Source organism: Mus pahari, chromosome 3 (genome assembly GCF_900095145.1).
Source record: "Mus pahari chromosome 3, PAHARI_EIJ_v1.1, whole genome shotgun sequence".
In the NCBI taxonomy this organism is placed as follows: domain Eukaryota; kingdom Metazoa; phylum Chordata; class Mammalia; order Rodentia; family Muridae; genus Mus; species Mus pahari.
This window is the reverse complement of record NC_034592.1, coordinates 94471286-94490853: the sequence shown is the minus strand read 5'-3', so window position 1 is coordinate 94490853 and position 19568 is coordinate 94471286. Positions and strand designations below refer to the sequence as shown.

At 36.9% G+C, this 19568-nt stretch overlaps 1 protein-coding gene across 5 annotated transcripts in view; it reads left to right on the top strand.

Moving 5' to 3' along the window:
* Ano3 (anoctamin 3) overlaps positions 1-16526 on the top strand; it is a 285933-nt gene extending 269407 nt beyond the window's left edge. For all 5 annotated transcript variants that reach the window (XM_029536331.1, XM_029536329.1, XM_029536330.1 and 2 more), the window contains 7 exons: positions 1853-1950; positions 4973-5106; positions 6316-6468; positions 6882-7029; positions 10127-10207; positions 10357-10462; positions 13314-16526. In XM_029536331.1, coding sequence (XP_029392191.1) covers positions 1853-1950; positions 4973-5106; positions 6316-6468; positions 6882-7029; positions 10127-10207; positions 10357-10462; positions 13314-13496 — 903 coding nt within the window. In that variant the 3' untranslated portion in view covers positions 13497-16526. The remainder of the gene's footprint in view (positions 1-1852; positions 1951-4972; positions 5107-6315; positions 6469-6881; positions 7030-10126; positions 10208-10356; positions 10463-13313) is intronic.
* The last annotated feature ends 3042 nt before the right edge of the window (positions 16527-19568 follow it).

Sequence of the window (19568 nt, the reverse complement as noted above, 5' to 3'; positions counted from 1 at the left end):
AGCATGGCCATAAAAGTGCATTTTATGGGCTCACACAAATGAGCTGATTTTAGAGTAAAAATCCTCAAGTAGGTAAAATAGAGGAGAGTCATGGAGTTGGATAGTCCTGTGTATTCCCTACCTTCTTCAAAATAGCTATAGTGACTACAGACTCTAAGCCTCCCTTTAGTCTTCCTAAACACATTCTTATCAAAAAAGGAGAAAATATGTGAAAACAATGAATTTTGCTTTGCTCATAAATGCCTAGGTCTTTCACATATTCATCCTTGCCTGTTTATACATTCTAAGTATATGTTATTAAATGAAGTTTAGAATATTTAAGGACTTGCTTTTTAGATCAAGGCCATCAATATATGAATTGGACAAACTAAAACCATTGTTCTTTGTTGTTCTCTATGGAATACATAAAGAGATTTGTAAATTACAAATTCCTCCGGGCCCAATTTTAACATATTCATTATTGACCTGCCTTTTAATTTTGGCCTATGCTTTATGGAAATGATTCAGTCATGTATTTCATATGCCATAACTACTCTCCAAGGCAACTGGTGTATTTTGTAAATAGAATTTATCTTTAGCACGATGATTGTAGGAGACTAGAGTCTTCTTTCGTCAGGCTCCAAGCATGTCAATTTGCCCTCAAGTCTCTGCAAAATTGAAGAACAATCTCATCGAACTGCGATGTCCCCTGTATCTGAGTGGCTCAGTTTCACACACTCCACCCAGCACATTTATGGTATAAAGTTCGAACGAGTTCAGGGTGTCATGCATTCATGCTAGAAAGAAGTGTGCTGGGATGATAGACTCTCGGCCCTGCTGTGCAATAAGCACAGTCATGGCCACGCCTCCTCTCTGGTGCAGGTTGTTGAGCACTGGGCTGGAACAGGAAAAGCAGGCACTGTTATGTCTTATTTATTCCTTTTGAAGTCCCACTAGTACCAATTTGACAGAAATAGAAACTATGGATCAAAGCCATAGAAATAATCAGCCTTACGAGCAGGCCATGGTCCCATTTCTAAAGATGCAGACCTACATTTCCCACCTGAATTGCTTTTATAGTGCCGTTTCCACAGCACATAGTGACTGCTGGGTTCAATTAAGTTGTGTGTGTGTGTGTGTGTGTGTGTGTGTGTGTGTGTGTGTGTGTGTGTGTGTTTCATACCAACTGAATGGAAATCTAAACAACAGCAAAAATTAGCCCAGAAGAAAATCTTCACATAAACTCAGACAAGGAGACCTGAATGTTCTAGTGATTTTCAAAAACTCTCCAAGTTACAAAACAACAAAATAACAAACAAACAAACAAAAAACCTGTTCCAAAAAGTAGAAAACGATGAGACATGAAAGATATACAATGCATTGTTCAACAGTCAAGGAGAAGGGGGGGGATGAAAGTGGAGATTGTAATTTACTTAATTACAAGGCACTGCTGCTAATTCTTTACCTTTGAGCTAGATGGAAAGGAATCCATGGGAACTTGTTAAAATGTCTGAAAATGTTTCAGAAAATCTAAAATTATTTGAAAATTGAGTTTCCTTGGAACAAAATCGTAAACACTGTGTCAGAATTATTTTTTCTAATACCGTACTATTTATAGATCTAGAACACATGTTAGCATTCATTACTGAGCATGCTTGACACTAGAAGACAGCCAGTGCCCACTAAAAGCTAACTCAAATCCCACCATAGTTATTCAAAGCTTCCCCCAATATCATTGTACCTGTTTCCATTTTTACATGAGAAAATGGGACCCAAATGTACAATTTACTTTGCAGTTTAAAGTTGGAGCTGTTTGAGCCAGCTTGGTGGGTAGGAGAGCAAGCTCCTTATGGCTCTCCCTGTTCTATTTCAGTGCCATCCTAGTGGCTGTCTGATAGACCTCTGCCTCCAGATGGGAGTCATCATGTTTTTGAAGCAAATATGGAACAACTTCATGGAGCTGGGATATCCGTGAGCATGTTGACTTTAGATGTGTCTTAAATATAGTTATAATTTGGGGTTCATGAACAGTGATATGATTGGTCAGCTACCATTCTGATCCTGACTAAACATGTGATTACCCATCAGTTTTGACTTCCTGGGACTTAATTTTTCACATGTCTAAGAAAAGATAAATGGTGAGGTCACCTTCAGGAACACCTGTTGGGGCTGAAGGAATGAATGTGTAAAGAATATTAGTTATTTCTCAACCATTCTCAAGACAGGGTCTAAAAAATAAAAATAACTTTTTGGTGTCTCAGAGCTATCAACAAACGTAAGGTCTTAGTGACATTATTGTTAAATAAAAAGTGCCTCCTTTCCCTCTAAAATAATACATCAAAGTTAGAAGAGGTTGGAAAGAACAAAGTTTGATAGTCCTTTATAATGCTTCCTCTCCCCACCTCTTCAAAAATCATTAGAAGCAAATCAACATGAAAATCTCCTGCGAGGAGGACATTTACCTATGAGGGAAACTGATGAGCTGATTGATGATATAAATAGATTTATTCATAAATTAATGATATAAAATGGGTTTATTCACACAATTCTACCTTCATTCGTTTTTCATGTCTTCCTATAAAAGACACTCCTGAGCCACTGACCTGGTGACGGAGAAGGCATATAAACACAACAGCCTGCTGAGCATTGGTTAAACTACAGTGAGACTTAGAGCATGGATTCAGAACTACCTACCCTTGGCCTCAATTCCTTGATAATCCTGATTAGAGTTCATGTCACCTCTCTGATGTCTTTTTTCCTTCATTTGTGAAACAGGAAATTTGCAAAAGAAAAATTAAATGACCCAGTATAATTTAAAATTTAAATTCAAATGACAAAATACTTGTGAGGAGTGTATATTATATACACATGTGCATATGTATTGATATACTTAAGTTATATACTGGGCGGTGGTGGTGTGTGCCTTTAATCCCAGCACTTTGGAGGCAGAGGCAGGCAAATTTCTGAGTTCGAGTCCAGCCTGATCTACAGAGTGAATTCCAGGAATTCATAGAGCTACACAGAGAAACCTTATCTTGAAAAGCCAAAAATAAAAATTAAATATTTAAGTTATATAACAAATTCAATGAGATCTCTTCAAAATAAAAACTACATGAGGAATTAAAGGCCAAGGTCCCTCCTGTACTTGCTTTATGTTCCTTCCCTCCTTTGCTTACCACGTTTTAATGTAGGGGATGGGAAAGTATTCTATGAATGCAGTTGAGGAAACTAGACATTAAGAGTATGACATAGGATTGACTCTTTCGGGACCATGTCATAAAAACCAACAGGGTGCAATTGTAGCCACTGTAGCATAGAAAAGAATTCATTGCATCATCATCATCATCATCATCATCATCATCATCATCACCATCATCATCATCATGTATAGTCTGCTATATTCGTTAGACCTGTTAGATACACATTTTAATGGTGAGCTTGTCCAGGTGTTAGGCCTGAATCACATGCATCAAATACTGAGGGAAAACAGCCTGAGATCTTCCACTTGTGCTTTCCCTTTTTACTTTTTTCTTTTCTTTCTTTTTTTTTCCCACTTGTGTTTTTCAAGTACTCAGGCAAAGGGCTTTACAGGTGAAAACTTAACAGGAATGAATGGATCACCAAAGCAGTAGTTTTCGGAAAAAAGTTTTTGTTTTTTGTTTTGTTTTGTTTTTTATTTACTTTGCAAATGTTCCCCCTACTTCCTGATCCCCGCCCCCCAGAGTTCTTCTCCCCATCTCCCTTTCCCTTTGTCTCTGAGAGGGTGCCTTGTGTGTGCGCATACACACACACACACACACACACACACACACACACACACACACACACTCCTGGCATGGGTATGCCCCTAATCTAGCACATCACATCCCTATAGGATTAGGCACATCCTCTCCCACTGAGGCCAAACAAGGCAGTCCTCTGCTCCATATGTGCTAGAGGCCTCAGACCAGCCTGTGTATGCTCTTCGTTTTTTGGTTCAGTCTCTGGGAGCTCCCAGGGTCCCAGCTAGTTGACACTGTTGGGCTTCCAGATGTCCATTCAATTAAAACCTTAAAATTGACATAAGCAAGCTGTGTTGATTGTAATGTGTTTGCCCTTTAACATCTTCATGAGTCTCCAAAAGGGACCTCCATGGGATGCTGACTGTACTACTTCTTATTCCAACAGATTCTGAATCTGCAATGAGTTAAAATTGAGCCTTGGGTTCTTGTCACTGAGTTGTGAAATATTACATTGTCCTAGAGCATCTTGTTCTCATACTCTTAAGTAACTTGTCATACAAAGGCCCCTTATAGTGCATACCAGGCTATGTCTAGGCTTCATAGTATCATTCTCAGGCTGGAGATAAGAGTGGTTTTATTTCAATTTCCAGATGCCAGATAATGACTCATGCAAGCATAGCTATGGCCTGACAGTTCTTCTTAACTATAGTAGCAGAATGCCTTTATTAGTGTTCCTGTATATAACTCCAAGAAGTGCAGTTATTTGACAAAGTCTCACATACAATGCATGACAGAATGGAGACCAAAACTCAGGCCGGATATTTCACACAGAACATAATTGTATCCATGTCCACATGAGCAGCCCCCAAAATGGTGGAGGGTAAGCAATGGGGGCTCAGGCCTTGACAACAAACAACATAAGAGTTCTTACAGGTAGAGATAGGAGAAATGAATTCAGCCTAATCTACATCAAGGAATAACTCAGTTTATGGGCAATGGATTCCTAATAAATATCCAGATGTTTGGAAGGCCTTAGAGAGTGCTAAAATGATTAGAACTTTGCTAAATCTTAACTCAACTTTATAGTTGTCAAGTTCAGACTTAATTTTTACTTATTCAAGAGTTAAAACCATTTACTATCTTCAGTTCCAGGGATACTTGAAATAACTACTGATTAGTTGAAAACTTTTTTATTTCTTAGTAAAAATATACATTTTTCCACAGATGCTTCAGTAATAGGACATGTGTCCTTGGTATGCTCTCTGATGCAGGTTAATCCAAAACTGGTGGTCACGACACAAAATCAAAAGGGGAATACAGGATGCCTCCATACCACAATGGGAAAATGACTGGAATCTTCAGCCTATGAACATTCATGGGCTTATGGATGAGTACTTAGAAATGGGTAAGAGAGACTTTCTGCAGGACCATTTGGCCTTGATGGTATTGCTTTTCCTAGTTCACATGATCTTTGTTTCAAGAGGAAAACAATATTAACGACAATATGCTTTCCAGCCCTGAGCATTCTGAACCACAAGTGAACATTTGTCCTAACACTGTAGGGTCTGGGGCACAATGAGCTTTCACCTATGTTATATTAAAAAAGCTGTGACATGACATTTAGTCAAAATGACGTTGTTTCCATAATGAAGCCTCTAGTATCTTCTTTTTGAGATAAGGTCTTACTGTGTATTTAATAGTGATCTTGAACATGATGAATAAACAACTCAAGCTGGTCTTTAACTCCCAATCTGCCTGTTGTGGTATCCACAAAGCTAAGATTACAGGCATGTACCACCACAACAGGATCTTGAGCACATATTAGATGAAAAATTTTAAAAACTAGATCTCATTATGAAGAAAAAATAATATCCTTCTCAAATAAAGTTTGGTTATTTTAAAATAATGTTTCTATTTATTTATTTATTTATTTATTTATTTATGCATTTACTTATTTATTTTGTTATACACAATGTATATAACATATAGTGTATGGCCATATTCACCCTTCCTGCTTCCCAAATTCCTCCTATATTCATCACCTCCACCTTCTCAAACCCAGTCTGAGTCCTAGTTTCGGTAGTAATGTCATTAATTTATACTAAGAAAATACGGATTCCCAGTCCAGTTATGGACTTCATCACTCTCCGACCTTCAATATCCTCATCTATAAAAAGAGAAGATGGAGTCGTGCACTAGAGGTCTTTTGGGACCTGGCCAGAGCCAAGCAATTTGCTTAAGGAAATGTTCCTCTGCCTATCTTTTTGATATTCCTCTTCCCCTGTTTCTTCCTCTTCTACCTCCCTTTCTGATTATCTCTTTCCCCTTCCTTCTCTTATTAAAAAGGGGTGTGGGGTTGGAGAATATTCATTAAATATGCCCATTTCTTAGATGAAATACAGCTTTTGAACATTTCCTGTCCATCTAATCTTTCAACAAGTTTACCTATGACCTAGAAACTATGTTTCTTCAACTATAAAATCGAGAATATTTACTAGGTAGAATTACTGTAATAATTTAGGGTAATTCATCCAGTGCTCCTAGTTGGCACAGTGAGGCACTCAGTGGATATTACTGAGTGCATCCATAACTTCTTACTGCTCTTGTTTTACAGTTTTGCAATTTGGTTTCACTACCATCTTTGTTGCTGCTTTTCCCCTGGCCCCTCTTTTGGCTTTGTTAAACAATATCATAGAAATCAGATTGGATGCATATAAATTTGTGACCCAGTGGAGGAGGCCTCTGCCAGCCCGAGCCACTGACATAGGTAAGACTCAATTTTCCCTTTTGAAAAACAGTATTTGCAGCATCACTAATATGTGGAGTGTGAGAAACTCTGGTAAAAAGGCAATGAGGGGCTGGAGAGACGGCTCATAGATTAAGATCAATTGCTGCTGTTCCCAAAGACCAGAGCTCAGTCTTCATTGTGAACACTGGGTGACTCACTAGGCAATCTGATACTTTCTTCTGCTTGATGCGCAAGTGCATGAGAGTACACACACACACACACACACAAACACACACAATGCAATATAACCTTTAAGGGAGAAAATGTAAATGCTGTACAGAAATATGGCTCAAAATAAAAAGAATATGTTTTGCAAAGTAAAATTAACCAGAGAGCTTTCATCTTGTATACTTTTTATTCACTCACTTTAATCTTTTTTTTTCTCCTACCAGGTATCTGGCTTGGAATTCTTGAGGGAATTGGCATATTGGCTGTGATCACCAATGCATTTGTAATTGCTATTACATCTGATTACATCCCACGTTTTGTCTATGAATACAAATATGGACCTTGTGCAAATCATGTGAAGCAGAATGAAAAGTAAGGTTGAAATTTGACTCTTGTTTTCTTCTGGTCTATTTTATAGTTGCAGTTAATGGACAACTGGGAGGTTTGTTCTGTGACCATTAAAAAGTAATGTTTCTGATCATTGTATTTATAGTGTATTTATTAGATGAAAGCAATTGGGGCTAAGAACAGAAAGTTCTTTCTACAGCAACTCATTTCAGAGTCAGTTTTTACTTGGGAAAAGTGTCAAAATGCTAAGAAAACTCTAGTGCTTCTGAAAAGGCCCAGCTCTAGAGGCTGAATAGAATGTAAACTCTTCAAGCCAGGGGACAAGGTGTCGTTGCTATGCAGATAGAAGGTGAAGCTGATAAGAAAGAAAACAAAGAGAGTAAAAAGTGAGAAATGGAACATCTGTAATCTTCAGGCCTAGACATTTTTTTAAAGCATACAGTGCTAGGGGTCTGACTGATGACTGATGCAGAATTGCCTTGTTTTATGTGCCTAATGTGTGTTTTCATCTAAAGTTGAAATACACATTTCAAAGCAGGGCAGCTTCTCAATCTCTGTGGTATTTCCTTTGTTTGTTTGTTTGTTTCCTTTGGTTGGTTGGTTGGTTGGTTGGTTGGTTGGTTGGTTGGTTGGTTGGTTGATTGGTTGGTTGGTTGGTTGGTTGGTTGATTGGTTGGTTGGTTGGTTGGTTGGTTGGTTGGTTGGTTGGATGGTTGGATGGTTGGTTGGTTGATTTGTTGGTTGGTTGGTTGGATGGTTGCTTGATTGCTTGCTTTTCTTTGCTTTTCTTTGCTTTTCTTTGCTTTTCTTTGCTTTGCTTTGCTTTGCTTTGCTTTGCTTTGCTTTGCTTTTGGTTGGTTTTGCTATTGGCATTTGCTATTGGAGCATGTGTATTCTCCAATCAGTTGATATCATTACAGTTACCTCATTCCATACATTCTGATTGCAATAGTTATCTCTACACTTTCCCTGTTGTCTCCTGGGAGACAAAATAACTGGATTCAGACAATCACTTTAGGCAATATTTGTCATTTCAGACTTTTCCTTTGGATAGGTATGGGGGAACAATACCTATAGTTAATGTGAGAATTAACTATAGAGTACTAAGGCCACCCTTAAAAGCTTTGCAGGTGCAGCCTTAGATGTAGAATCTGTAGTACAAGGCAAAAGACAGGGGGAAAATGAACGTCTCAGGAAAAGCAGGAGGCATGGACAGAGGTCATAAGCTACAAGGGGAGGAGCTTTGCTTTGACTCTTAATTAACTATTGATAAACTGGTGTTTACTGAGGACACCGGAAAAACACGGGGTGACAAGTATCTCTTCTTTTTAAGAGTGAGAAACATCTTACTACTGATTTCTTAAACAGGTTTTAAAGTCCTTAAGAGCTTTAAAGGAATTCACAGTTAGACACTTAAAATTTGAGCACTAACTTTGTCATTTGTTAATATATATCATCTGTATGACATGATTAATTCATGACAGTAAGGGTTCATAGGGTGTGTGATTATGAAATGGTGTCTGAGAATGAACAAGATGTAAATATAAGGTTGTTTCAATACCAATAGTGAAAAACCAAAATGATGCTGATTTGTTAATGCAGAATGGCATAGAAGCATATTTAAACATTTGAAAAGTATAGGTCAGTCACTTCTCAGCCTTTGGGTTAAGGTCAAATATGAAATGTGTAGAATTAGTGTCTGGTGTCTTTCTTAAATGAGCTAAGTAGCTCTATTGCCACCTAGTGGTGGATGAAAATTCTACTGCCTGAGCTTACTTTTCAGAACCTGACATTCCTGTGGACAGCACCTAAGATTTCTTTATTCAGTGACTAGGGGATTAGAGCAATTTCAGGCAAAATGATACAGGTCTGATGTGACTGAGACATCATATATAAAGACAGACACTCAATTACTTAATAATATTCTAAGTATATTTAGCAATTAAATTGAAATTCTATTCAGATTAGAAAATTTCAGAGCAAGTCATGAAGAGACAAGCTAGTAGGAGAAAAAAGTATCGAGAAGAAAACACTTTGATGATGTTACAAAATTCAGAATCGACAAGGAACACAGTGAATTATTGTTGGATTGCGATTAGCATTGCAAACTTAAGAATGTGATAGCATGTATCTGCCACCAGGTTTTAGAAACCATTTTTCCTAGGAGTGTTTCTCAACATGTGGTCTGCAAGTATCCTTAGAGTGTATTCCCCTCATATTCTCATATGCTGCTCCCCTCTCAATAATCCCCACTGTATGTCTAAATGGTTTGACTCCTACTTGTATATCATAGTTGCATACAAAATTTTATGTATCTCTCTAAAATCTAAAAATGCACTTGAGAAAAAGCATGCCATAGTTGTCTTTCTGGGACAGACTCAGTTACTCAGTATGATTATTTCCAGTTGCATTCATTTTCCTGCAAACATCACCACTCTCTTCCCTCCTTCCTTCCTTGCTTGCTTGCTTCTTTCCTTCCTTTCTTTTGTGTTTTTATTTTGTTTGTTTTTGAGACAGGGGTTCTTTGGGCAGCCTTGACTGTCCCGGAACTCTCTCTGTAAACCAGACTGACCTGGAACTCACAGATCTGACTGCCTCATGAGTGCTGGGATTGACGGCATGTGCCACCACATGTGTTTAATAATAATCTTTCTTTATGGACAACAGCAACTTCACTATGTATAAATACCTGTTTTGCTCACTGTTGAGTATCAAGCACTGAGAACTTTTATAACAAAGTGTAGGTGCACAATAAACATATTAAATAAGTAAACAGGTGATAAATAGGTATTACTAACAGTCAGTCAATTGTGTTGCCTGCATGTGTGTTTACAAAAGACTTACTGCAGCATTTAAATACACAAGTAGCAGGTTGCCTTATGGACAGAAACCTCAAAGGTCTTTTATTTGTTTTATTTTATTTTAAATAAAATAAAAACCAATGGGGATAGTACTGAGAAGAAATGACAGGACAAGAAGTAGGGGCAGATTGAAATAAGAGTCCTGAGTAGTTAGAACAGGAGGAACAATGGCATTATTTAAATTCTGTCTCTTGTAAAGAAGAAGGTATTTCAGAAATTTATTAATTTATGACTCATGCAATCCTGTTATTTTCTCCTAGTTGCCTAAAGGGCTATGTCAACAATAGCTTATCCTTCTTTGACCTGAGTGAACTTGGTATGGGAAAATCTGGTTACTGCAGGTACTTACCTATAATATATTTATCTTTCCTGCTTGCTTTGGCCACCTCATCTCCTCCTCTCTACATGTCTAAAAGCATTTAACATTCTAGGGCTGGGTAAATCAAGAATGCTCTGCTCCCTTCATGCTGTCTGTTTTGGTGGATTGCAGGTACCGAGACTACAGAGGGCCCCCTTGGAGTTCCAAACCCTATGAATTCACCTTGCAGTACTGGCACATCCTGGCTGCTCGACTGGCCTTCATTATTGTGTTTGAGGTTAGTCCCAGCAGAGGTTGATGTCAGTTCTTTACTAGCTTCCAAAAAAGGACTTTGGTAGGCCCAAGAAAAGGGTCAAATATGGAAAAATAATTTTAATGGACATAAAAACTAATGAGTAAGAGGCGAATACTGTAACCACAAGTCAGTGACTATGTATACAAGAAAACTGGGAAGAAAGATACTATCTCATAAAATATTGAGGCTCCTAGATTTATGTTCCTCGAGGCCATGCTTAAAAATAAACAGGTGGTTTTCATAAGCTGATAAATGACTTCAAATCTATTCAAGAGGATAGAACATGTAGTATTTCTGAATAATTAACTCAAAATGCAATAAATCACATGGATATTTGTTTAAAACATATTGGATGTAACCATTACTTTTGCCTAAGACTTTTATTAAAAATTATTAGAGTTTGATTTATCACATGTGATACATAATAGTATCACATTGTAATGCTGTGAGGCAATTTTAAGGGAACTACCTACAATGTTACTATTTGTTTTACAAGCCATGATATAATGAAGAATTTAGCACTGGGATGTATTGAACAATTTCTCTGGGTTACCATTGAGTCAATGAAATCTTGATTTTTTTTTTTCTAGTCAAAGAGATAGTACTTTCTTTATCTTAAATCTTTTTAAACAAACAAAAAGTTTTGTTTTTATTTTGTTTTGTTTATTTGATATTTTTGAAACTTCTCATATATACTAACATGTTTTCACACTTGCTATTTAGCCAAGGTCAATATCAGCCCACTTGTCATCCTGTCAGTCCTCCAAAGTGCTGGAGTTACAGGCACACACCACCATACCTGGGTTACATGAATCGAATAGAACCTCGGGCTTTGTGACAGCTAGACAAAATTCTACCTGATAAATCTGAGGGAAAAAACACTTAAAAGACAATTACAAGTGATGTCTAAGCATAGATTTATAATTTTTACTTATCTGAAAATAAAATGCTTGCCTCTAAAGGTCTTATTGAGGACTGAAATTTTCTGATTTAATGACTCTTTGAATCAATAAAAAATATATCTTACTGAATAAGACCTTTTACTTCATTGCAGGTAGTAAAATGGTTTAACTCATATTTTCAATCTAATAATTCAATGAAATGTTTCTCATTGTTTAGTTTTAAAATATACATATTTTCTGTATTCTGAAGTCAAATGAACAATGTTAATCCATCAGTTTGGAATATCACTCAAGGGTTCATGTGAGACCCTCTTTATTTCTCTTTCTTCATTTCTATTATTGATGCCATAACTCCTAAGCAACCTATGTGAAACTATTCTTGATGATTCTTAAGAGTGTATATACATACATATACACATACACATACACATACACATATACATATACACATACACATACACATATACACATACACATACACATACACATATACATATACATATACACATACACATATACAATTATTATTATTATTACTTTTGATGTCATAGTTTCCAAATATCTTCATTTTGTGCCTTAAAGTTCCTTTCATCCTTAACTTGTTTTATTTGTTTAGCTCTAGAAAGAAGTGTCAATAAGCTCTACCCATGTTTAGAACATACCTATGAGACACATCACTGAATTTTTAGAAGTATTGTAATTTAAAAGATCAGACAAGAAGTCCTGATTTTGTGTTGGAAAGTATAAAATGCTTTACAAATATATACTATGCAATGAAATTTCTTGGGACACATAAGCAAGTCCAGCTAAAAGAACAATTAATTCTTCCTTTTCTCATAAAGAGTTTATTGTCCACTAACAGCCTGTTACATAAAGGTGTTTTCCAAGAGGTCATACTAACCCCACAAATATCACATTGTTCTCTTTCCTTTCTGAGAAATGGAAAGACCTGCCATTCTCATAGGATACTTGTAACTGTCAGAAGGGCCATTTGAGCGGAGTTCATGCTGTGCCAAGTGCTCTTTTAAGCTCTTAAATGTGCGTTACCTTAATTTATTTAAGATGGAACATTATCTTCACTATCAGAGGCACTGAATGTGGATGATTTGAGAAGAGTTCACAGTTCCTGAGTGTCTGTATAATGAAGACTTAATTGGTCTCATTCAAATACTGGAACATTACTTCCAAGTATCATGTCTTTTGAGTTCCACTTTTACTTGTTCAAATCCAACACTAAGGCTGGGTGTGGTGATGCACATCTTAGTCCCAGCAAACAGGAGATAGAGGCAGGTAGATTTCTTTTAGTTGATCTACAAAGAAAGTTCTAGGCCAGGGCAAAAAATAATAACAAAATTATTTTGTCAAAGCAAAACCAACAAACCCCCACTATTCTCAAAATAGCCTGTTTATTTGCAAAACATAACTAGTACACATTGTACCAAAATTATGTAACACAAATTAAGGGCTTGATAGTAGTAATGGTGATAGTGAACTTATATAATAAAATTTCTGAAAAATACTTCGTTGAGTCTGAGTCTAATCCCTGGCTCACAAGTTTATGTTGAATATATTTTGGTCTATTGAATACACATTTTTCTTAGAATCTTCTTTCATATTTATATCTATTAATGTTTACTATAGTAATATTGCATACCTTGTAAGAACTTTAAACAGTAATTTAAGATGTTTTATGCAGTGATGTCATTTCAGCATTAAAAAGAGGAAACAAACTTTTTGGTGTCTAACTAATTAAGGTGACTGTCAATGACATTTGTATTTCCAATAGGAGTCTTGGAAGCAATATTCTAAATGCTACACACAACATTCCAATGCTTGATTTTAAGACAAATGCATCATTGTTCATGACTTTTCTATTTTACAGTGAGTGCTCTAGAAACTTTGAAATCATACTTTTATCTTTACCTTTACAGCATCTTGTTTTTGGCATTAAGTCATTCATTGCATACCTGATTCCTGATATACCAAAGGGCCTCCGTGAGCGCATACGGCGAGAGAAATACTTGGTCCAAGAAATGATGTATGAGGCTGAACTGGAACATTTACAACAACAGAGAAGAAAAAGTGGTCAGCCTATTCACCATGAATGGCCTTAGGCAGTACCTGTTACCCCACAGGGGAGGTACCACAGGAATGCGACTCTCGGAAGGCAGATGGGATCCAATAGAAAGGCATACGTGGCAAACTATATTGTAAAATGCTACTCGGAAAGATATCACAGCAGCCTATGGGAGTTAGAATGTTCAGACTTCTAAGGAAAGAAAAGACTTGTGACCTCCAAAGGGCTGCAACTGAATGGCAGGGAGCCAGGCTCTGATTCTCAGAGAAAGCCTTCCAGGGAGTTCTGCGTTTTGAGGCCATTCTGTTCCAATAGCTGCAGAACAAATAGGAAACATAGTGGTGAAATTTCCAGGGACAAATTTCAACATAAATGTTCATAAACTGGAATTACTAATTGGATTCTAAGATTTACAGATAAGCTCAGATATTCCCAAGAAATGAGTTAAATCAGTTGTTGGCTCTGATGTAAGAACCCCATGTTCCTTCAGCTTCCAGGTTTGTGGAATCGTCTTTGTCTCGTTGATATAACAAGTGTATGCACATGCCATTTATGCTGCTCTATGTCGACTATGCACTTGAAGAGCTGAACATCACTACAGTAGTCAAACCAAATATCCAAGTTCCCCAAAAGAGCATCACTGGAATAATTCTATTATATTGGCTGTGTTCAAGTCTTCTTTATCACCCAGAGCCAAGTGCAATGCCCATTTTTGTTAACAAATGCCAATAGCTCCACTTCGAGTATTTGAATGGCTATTATTGTATCATTGGAACATGACTAATTCATATTTTATTGCAGAAGTCTATCTTCTATTCTATTCTACATGCTCCTCTCTGAATGATTACAAGTCTCACAGATTGCTATGTTGAAACTCTGTAAATATGCCACTGTTCCTTATATATTTGCACTTTACACTATGTAATCAGAGTTCCAGCCTATGGAGCTCTAAGACCAGTTACACAGAATGCTACTGTAATCTGTTCATTCAGGAAATCTGAAGCCAAATGTTCTGCAATACTTATGCTTTTTCTATAATGTGCATTCTCAACTATGAGCTAATGAAAACAATGCATGCATGGAGTATATTATTTACATAAAACATCTTTCTTCGTTTCATTTTTTCATCATGGAAGGGAGATTTCTGGTTTTTTGATGAGTTGACTTTATCTAGTTTCAAAACTCTCTAGAAACTAAGTCAATTTAATTGTGAAGATCATTAATTGTTATAGAATCCTTATTTGAATGTCAACTTTATCCCATATTGATGGAGCACAAGTGAAGGAATATTCAACTAAGAGAATCTCAAAGGAAGCATTAATTAAGGGGGCTAAATACAGAGAAAGTCAGGGAGTGTAAGGGGGCTAAATACAGAGAAAGTCAGGGAGTGTAAGGGGGNTAAATACAGAGAAAGTCAGGGAGTGTAAGGGGGCTAAATACAGAGAAAGTCAGGGAGTGTAAGGGGGGCTAAATACAGAGAAAGTCAGGGAGTGAAGGAGCAGGGTATATTGTAGAAATCAGCACACATCCTTTGTAAAACAGAAATATCCAAGCTTTTTTCTCTGTAAATGCTGGGTGAAATTACACAGAGAACGCATAAGCATATAGCACACACGTGCAGAACACATAAACACACACACACACATACAGAAAACACATAAACACAGAGAGAACACAATCACACAGAGAACACATAAACACACAGAGAGAACACATAAACACGTGGTTGTTACGATTTCTATTATTTGTGAGTTTGATATTGTTTAAATAAGTAAAACAAAAATATTTATAAAGCGAAAAATATTATACACACGCACACACACACACACACACACACAAACTACTTTGCACACATATTCATGATTCTTAATCAAAGAAACCCTTTTCACTTATTGGAAGTACACTGACCCAGTTCTAACACTTAGAAAGCTCTGTTTACTTGATTTTGGTTGCTTTATAGTTTCTGCCAAGGGTATTCACTTCTCTACTTTCCCTGTAGTTCTGAGCCAGGCAAACAGCCTGGGACTCTAATGTCTTCCATATGATCTGGGGATGTAGCTCAGTGGTAGTGTGTGTAGCATGCTTGTGGAACACATAAACTCAACTATCTGCACCACAAAATAAACAAACAAATAAAATAAATGTAAATAAAATGAAGTATGAAGTGAATTCCAACGCAAATCCTTGTTCCTGGAGCTCTTCTACTACAGATAGAATGGCTGATTTCATCAATTAACAAATAGGATTTTCAGCTCCTCTGGGAGCATTTGTGCTCCATTTTCTTCATTAATAATATGACATACCTAAGCATATTTTGTTTACTTAACATTTACATCTTTTCCAAATTTGGGATGCAAGATAGACATGTGTCTTACAGTAGGATATACAATCACCACCTTTTCCTTGAGAATTCTTTTTCTAGGGTTTTCTATACACCAATGGGGTTTGAATAATATTGATTGATATGAACAGAGAAAGATATTTTAATAAACATCATAGAATATTAATTTAGAAAATATCTTTGCTGATATTTTTGAGATGGATAGGAGAAAAGAGAACCAAAAAAAATTTTTATCTAGTGTATTTGTTTCTTAAAGAGTGCAGGACAATCAAACTTTGTTTCGTCATCACTGATAGCAAAACACAGACAGCCCCTCACAGTATGTTAGCTTTATTAGATCACACTACTTAAGTTGAGAGAAATGTTTTATATGTGTTTTTCATATGAATATAAATTCTTTCTTGAAGATTTATAGCACACACTATTCTCAGGAATTCTGTATGATGTGAATGCTGCTCATATATTTTCATATTCTCACTTGTTGTCTTTTTATGCTAACAACTATGGATACATGCATGCAGTCTGCCTTGACAAGTTGTATAAACCATTCTGAGTCTTAATTGTAATAGTTCTCAATCATCTGAGTCTGTGTATGCACTTTTAGGTGAGCCACTGCTGCCTGGCTGCATGATGAGATTCAACTTGAATGCTAAATGATTCTTGGCACAATACAATGGAATGAGTAGAAACTTTTTTCACTCAATAAATTATCATTTTTACTATAATTTGCACATTACATTTCATTCCGCTTGTTCTTTTTATATTAAACTGGGGTCTGTTGAATGGGTATGGGCTGGAAAGATTGCACATTCTTTAGCTATCAAACAATAGTTTTATTATATTAGAGAAACTTATCACATTCAGACTGCCTCTTGATGGCTAATATTACTATCTTAAGGTCTTTCACAGAACTGGGAAGATGGCTCAGAGGATAAAGTGTTTGCTATGTAAGCATGACAACCTAAGTCTGGACAGAGTAGCAACACTGACAAAAAAAAGCCTAATATGGTGGACTATGTCTGTGACCACCAACTCTAAGGAGCCAGAGACTGTAGGATCCCAGGAGCTAGCCAGTGTGGCCAATTTGTGAGCTCCAGATTTAATGAGAATCTCTGTCTTAAAAGATAAGGTAGAAATCAATGGAAAATACTGGACATTGACTTCTAGTCTACACATACACGCATGCACATGCACACAAACATACAACACATGCACACACATAAACACAGAAATCCAGACTAACACACATAAACACTCATATACAACATAAAAGAATAAAATAAATATTTTCATATTAAGGTACAGGTGAGATATCACATTAATACTAATAATGCCTGTTCTAAAAACAAATGAGAAAATAAATTTGATTAGGTCATATGAGGTTAAATAGGCTTCTACCACACCCAAGCACGTTGTTTCTTCACACATACTATTACTCTCCCACTATCAAAACCTCATAGAGCAAGTAATTCTTTTAACCAAAAAGAAACAGGTGGTGTGCGAAGAAATAGTTCAGCAGATAAGAGTACTGCACCTGATGCTCTTTCAGAGGACCCCACTTTGGCTCCCAGCACCCATTTAGTGGCTTACAACCATCTGTAACTACATTTCTAGGAGTTCCAGTATATTTTCACCCAGGCTCTGGAACCAGGCACACATGTGATGTACAAAAATAAATGTGTCAAAAAACATATACATAACAGAAAAATAAATATTGTTTTAAGAAAGAAAGGCTTTATTTTAATCTATGGTTCCACCTGGTTAAATTCTTAATGGTGAAGAAGACATAATAGCAAGACAAAGGCAAGAAGCTGATTACATTTCATTCAGTCACGAGAAACAGAGAAAAGGAACAGTAAGTGGAATGTAGCTGAAAATCCTCAAAGCCTGCCCATAGTGATGGATGTCCTCCAGCAAAATGCCACGTTCTGCAGATTCTATACCCTTCACAAACAGTACTGCCAAGTGGGGACCAAGTAGTCAAACACATGAGCCTATGGAAGGCACTTCTCATTCAGACCACCATAACTTGCAAGAGAGTATAGGGTATGAGCCAAGGAGATGAGGATTTGACCAGTTTTTGACAATTCACTGTGGAAATAACCAACACAATTTCCCTGGGATGGAACTGGAATTCAAGCACAAAAGCAGTACAGGCTATTGTGATAGACTCTATCTCATATCTGAGAGTCATCAACTTAGCCATTTTTGGTTTTGGACTTGATGGTTTAACTTGAAAATTCATGTTTATTGAATGACATGGCTGTATAGATTAATTGGTCAGTTGGGGCAAGTAAAAGAACAAAAACAAAACCGATGTCTTCATCAGACATGTGACTTCATTTTCCCCAAAACACAGAATCACAAAGGCTTCCAAATAGCACTGTGAGTGTGTTAACATCTTATCTTACTCCCGCTGTCTTTGGAGCTACAAGGAGAACATTTTGAAGAGACCAAATATCCTGGTATCATTTGGAAAGTTAACTGTTTTCTTATTATCATTTTTATTCAAAATGAAATGTGTCAACATTGCATAGGCTAATGAAAGGATTAATTGAGATTTTGCTAAAACTATTGGTCAGCTCAGGTTCCTACTTTTGTAGGAAAAAAAAAAAAACCTGGGTTTTTGTCTTTGTGCAGGCGATAAATTTCTTCCAGTTAAGTGTAAGGGTCTGAAAATTGCTGAGGGAAGACACCAGACTCAGATAGTATGCAAAGACAAAGAGTGTTTATTCTGCAGAAACAACCAGCATGTAGTGTGTGTGGCAGGATGTGGAGGTGGGGATGGAGGTCAACCATTTTCTAAAATGGTGACCTCAGTCAAAGGTGCACCGGCCTTCTTTTAGGGAACCAGGGAGACCTGTAGATAGATTATGTGATCTCTAATGTAATTGGTAGATCTAAAGCAGTAACATTGGTATAACTTTGATTGGCCCCTATTGTTTCTATATTTAGAGAAGGAGTTACATAATCTAAAATTTCAGTGGTAGTGCTGGGAAGGTGACAGAAGTCAGCTTCTGATTGGCTTGTGCCAGGTAGTCAGTGATTTGCTTTCCTATGTCATGAATGTTTAACTACAGGACAGATAAGATATTTTCCCATTCTTGTGGTTATCCCCAGGGCTCTTCTTTGGAAAGGGTTTTAAGAACTTGTTTCTGGGAGTTATGGTCTTTTCCAGGACCTGGTGCCTTATGGCCTTCTCTTTGAAAACAGGCCTGATCCTTAAATGGAGACAAATGGGGCTTATGTTGTTCTTTCACAAGCCTGCCATCGGGGTTCATCTGAAATTATAGTTGTGAGTATATTTGGTGGCTTTCTTTCTAATTGTTGTTTCACCTACAGTAAGCCCCTTTTAAAAAGTTAAAATGAGCCAGGCGTGGTGGCGTACGCCTTTAATTCCAGCACTCGAGAGGCAGAGGCAGGTGGATTTCTGAGTTCGAGGCCAGCCTGGTCTACAAAGTGAGTTCCAGGACACCCAAGGCTACACAGAGAAACCCTGTCTCAAAAAATCAGAAGCTGGAAAGAACCCAGATGTCCCTCAACAGAGGAATGGATACAGAAAATGTGGTACATTTATACAATGGAGTACTACTCAGCTATTAAAAACAATGAATTTATGAAATTCTTGGGCAAATGGATGTATCTGGAGGATATCATGCTGAGTGAGTTAATCCAATCACAAAAGAAGTCACTAGATATGCACTCACTGATAAGCGGATATTAGCCCAGAAACTTAGAATACCCAAGATACATTATGCAAAACAGAAG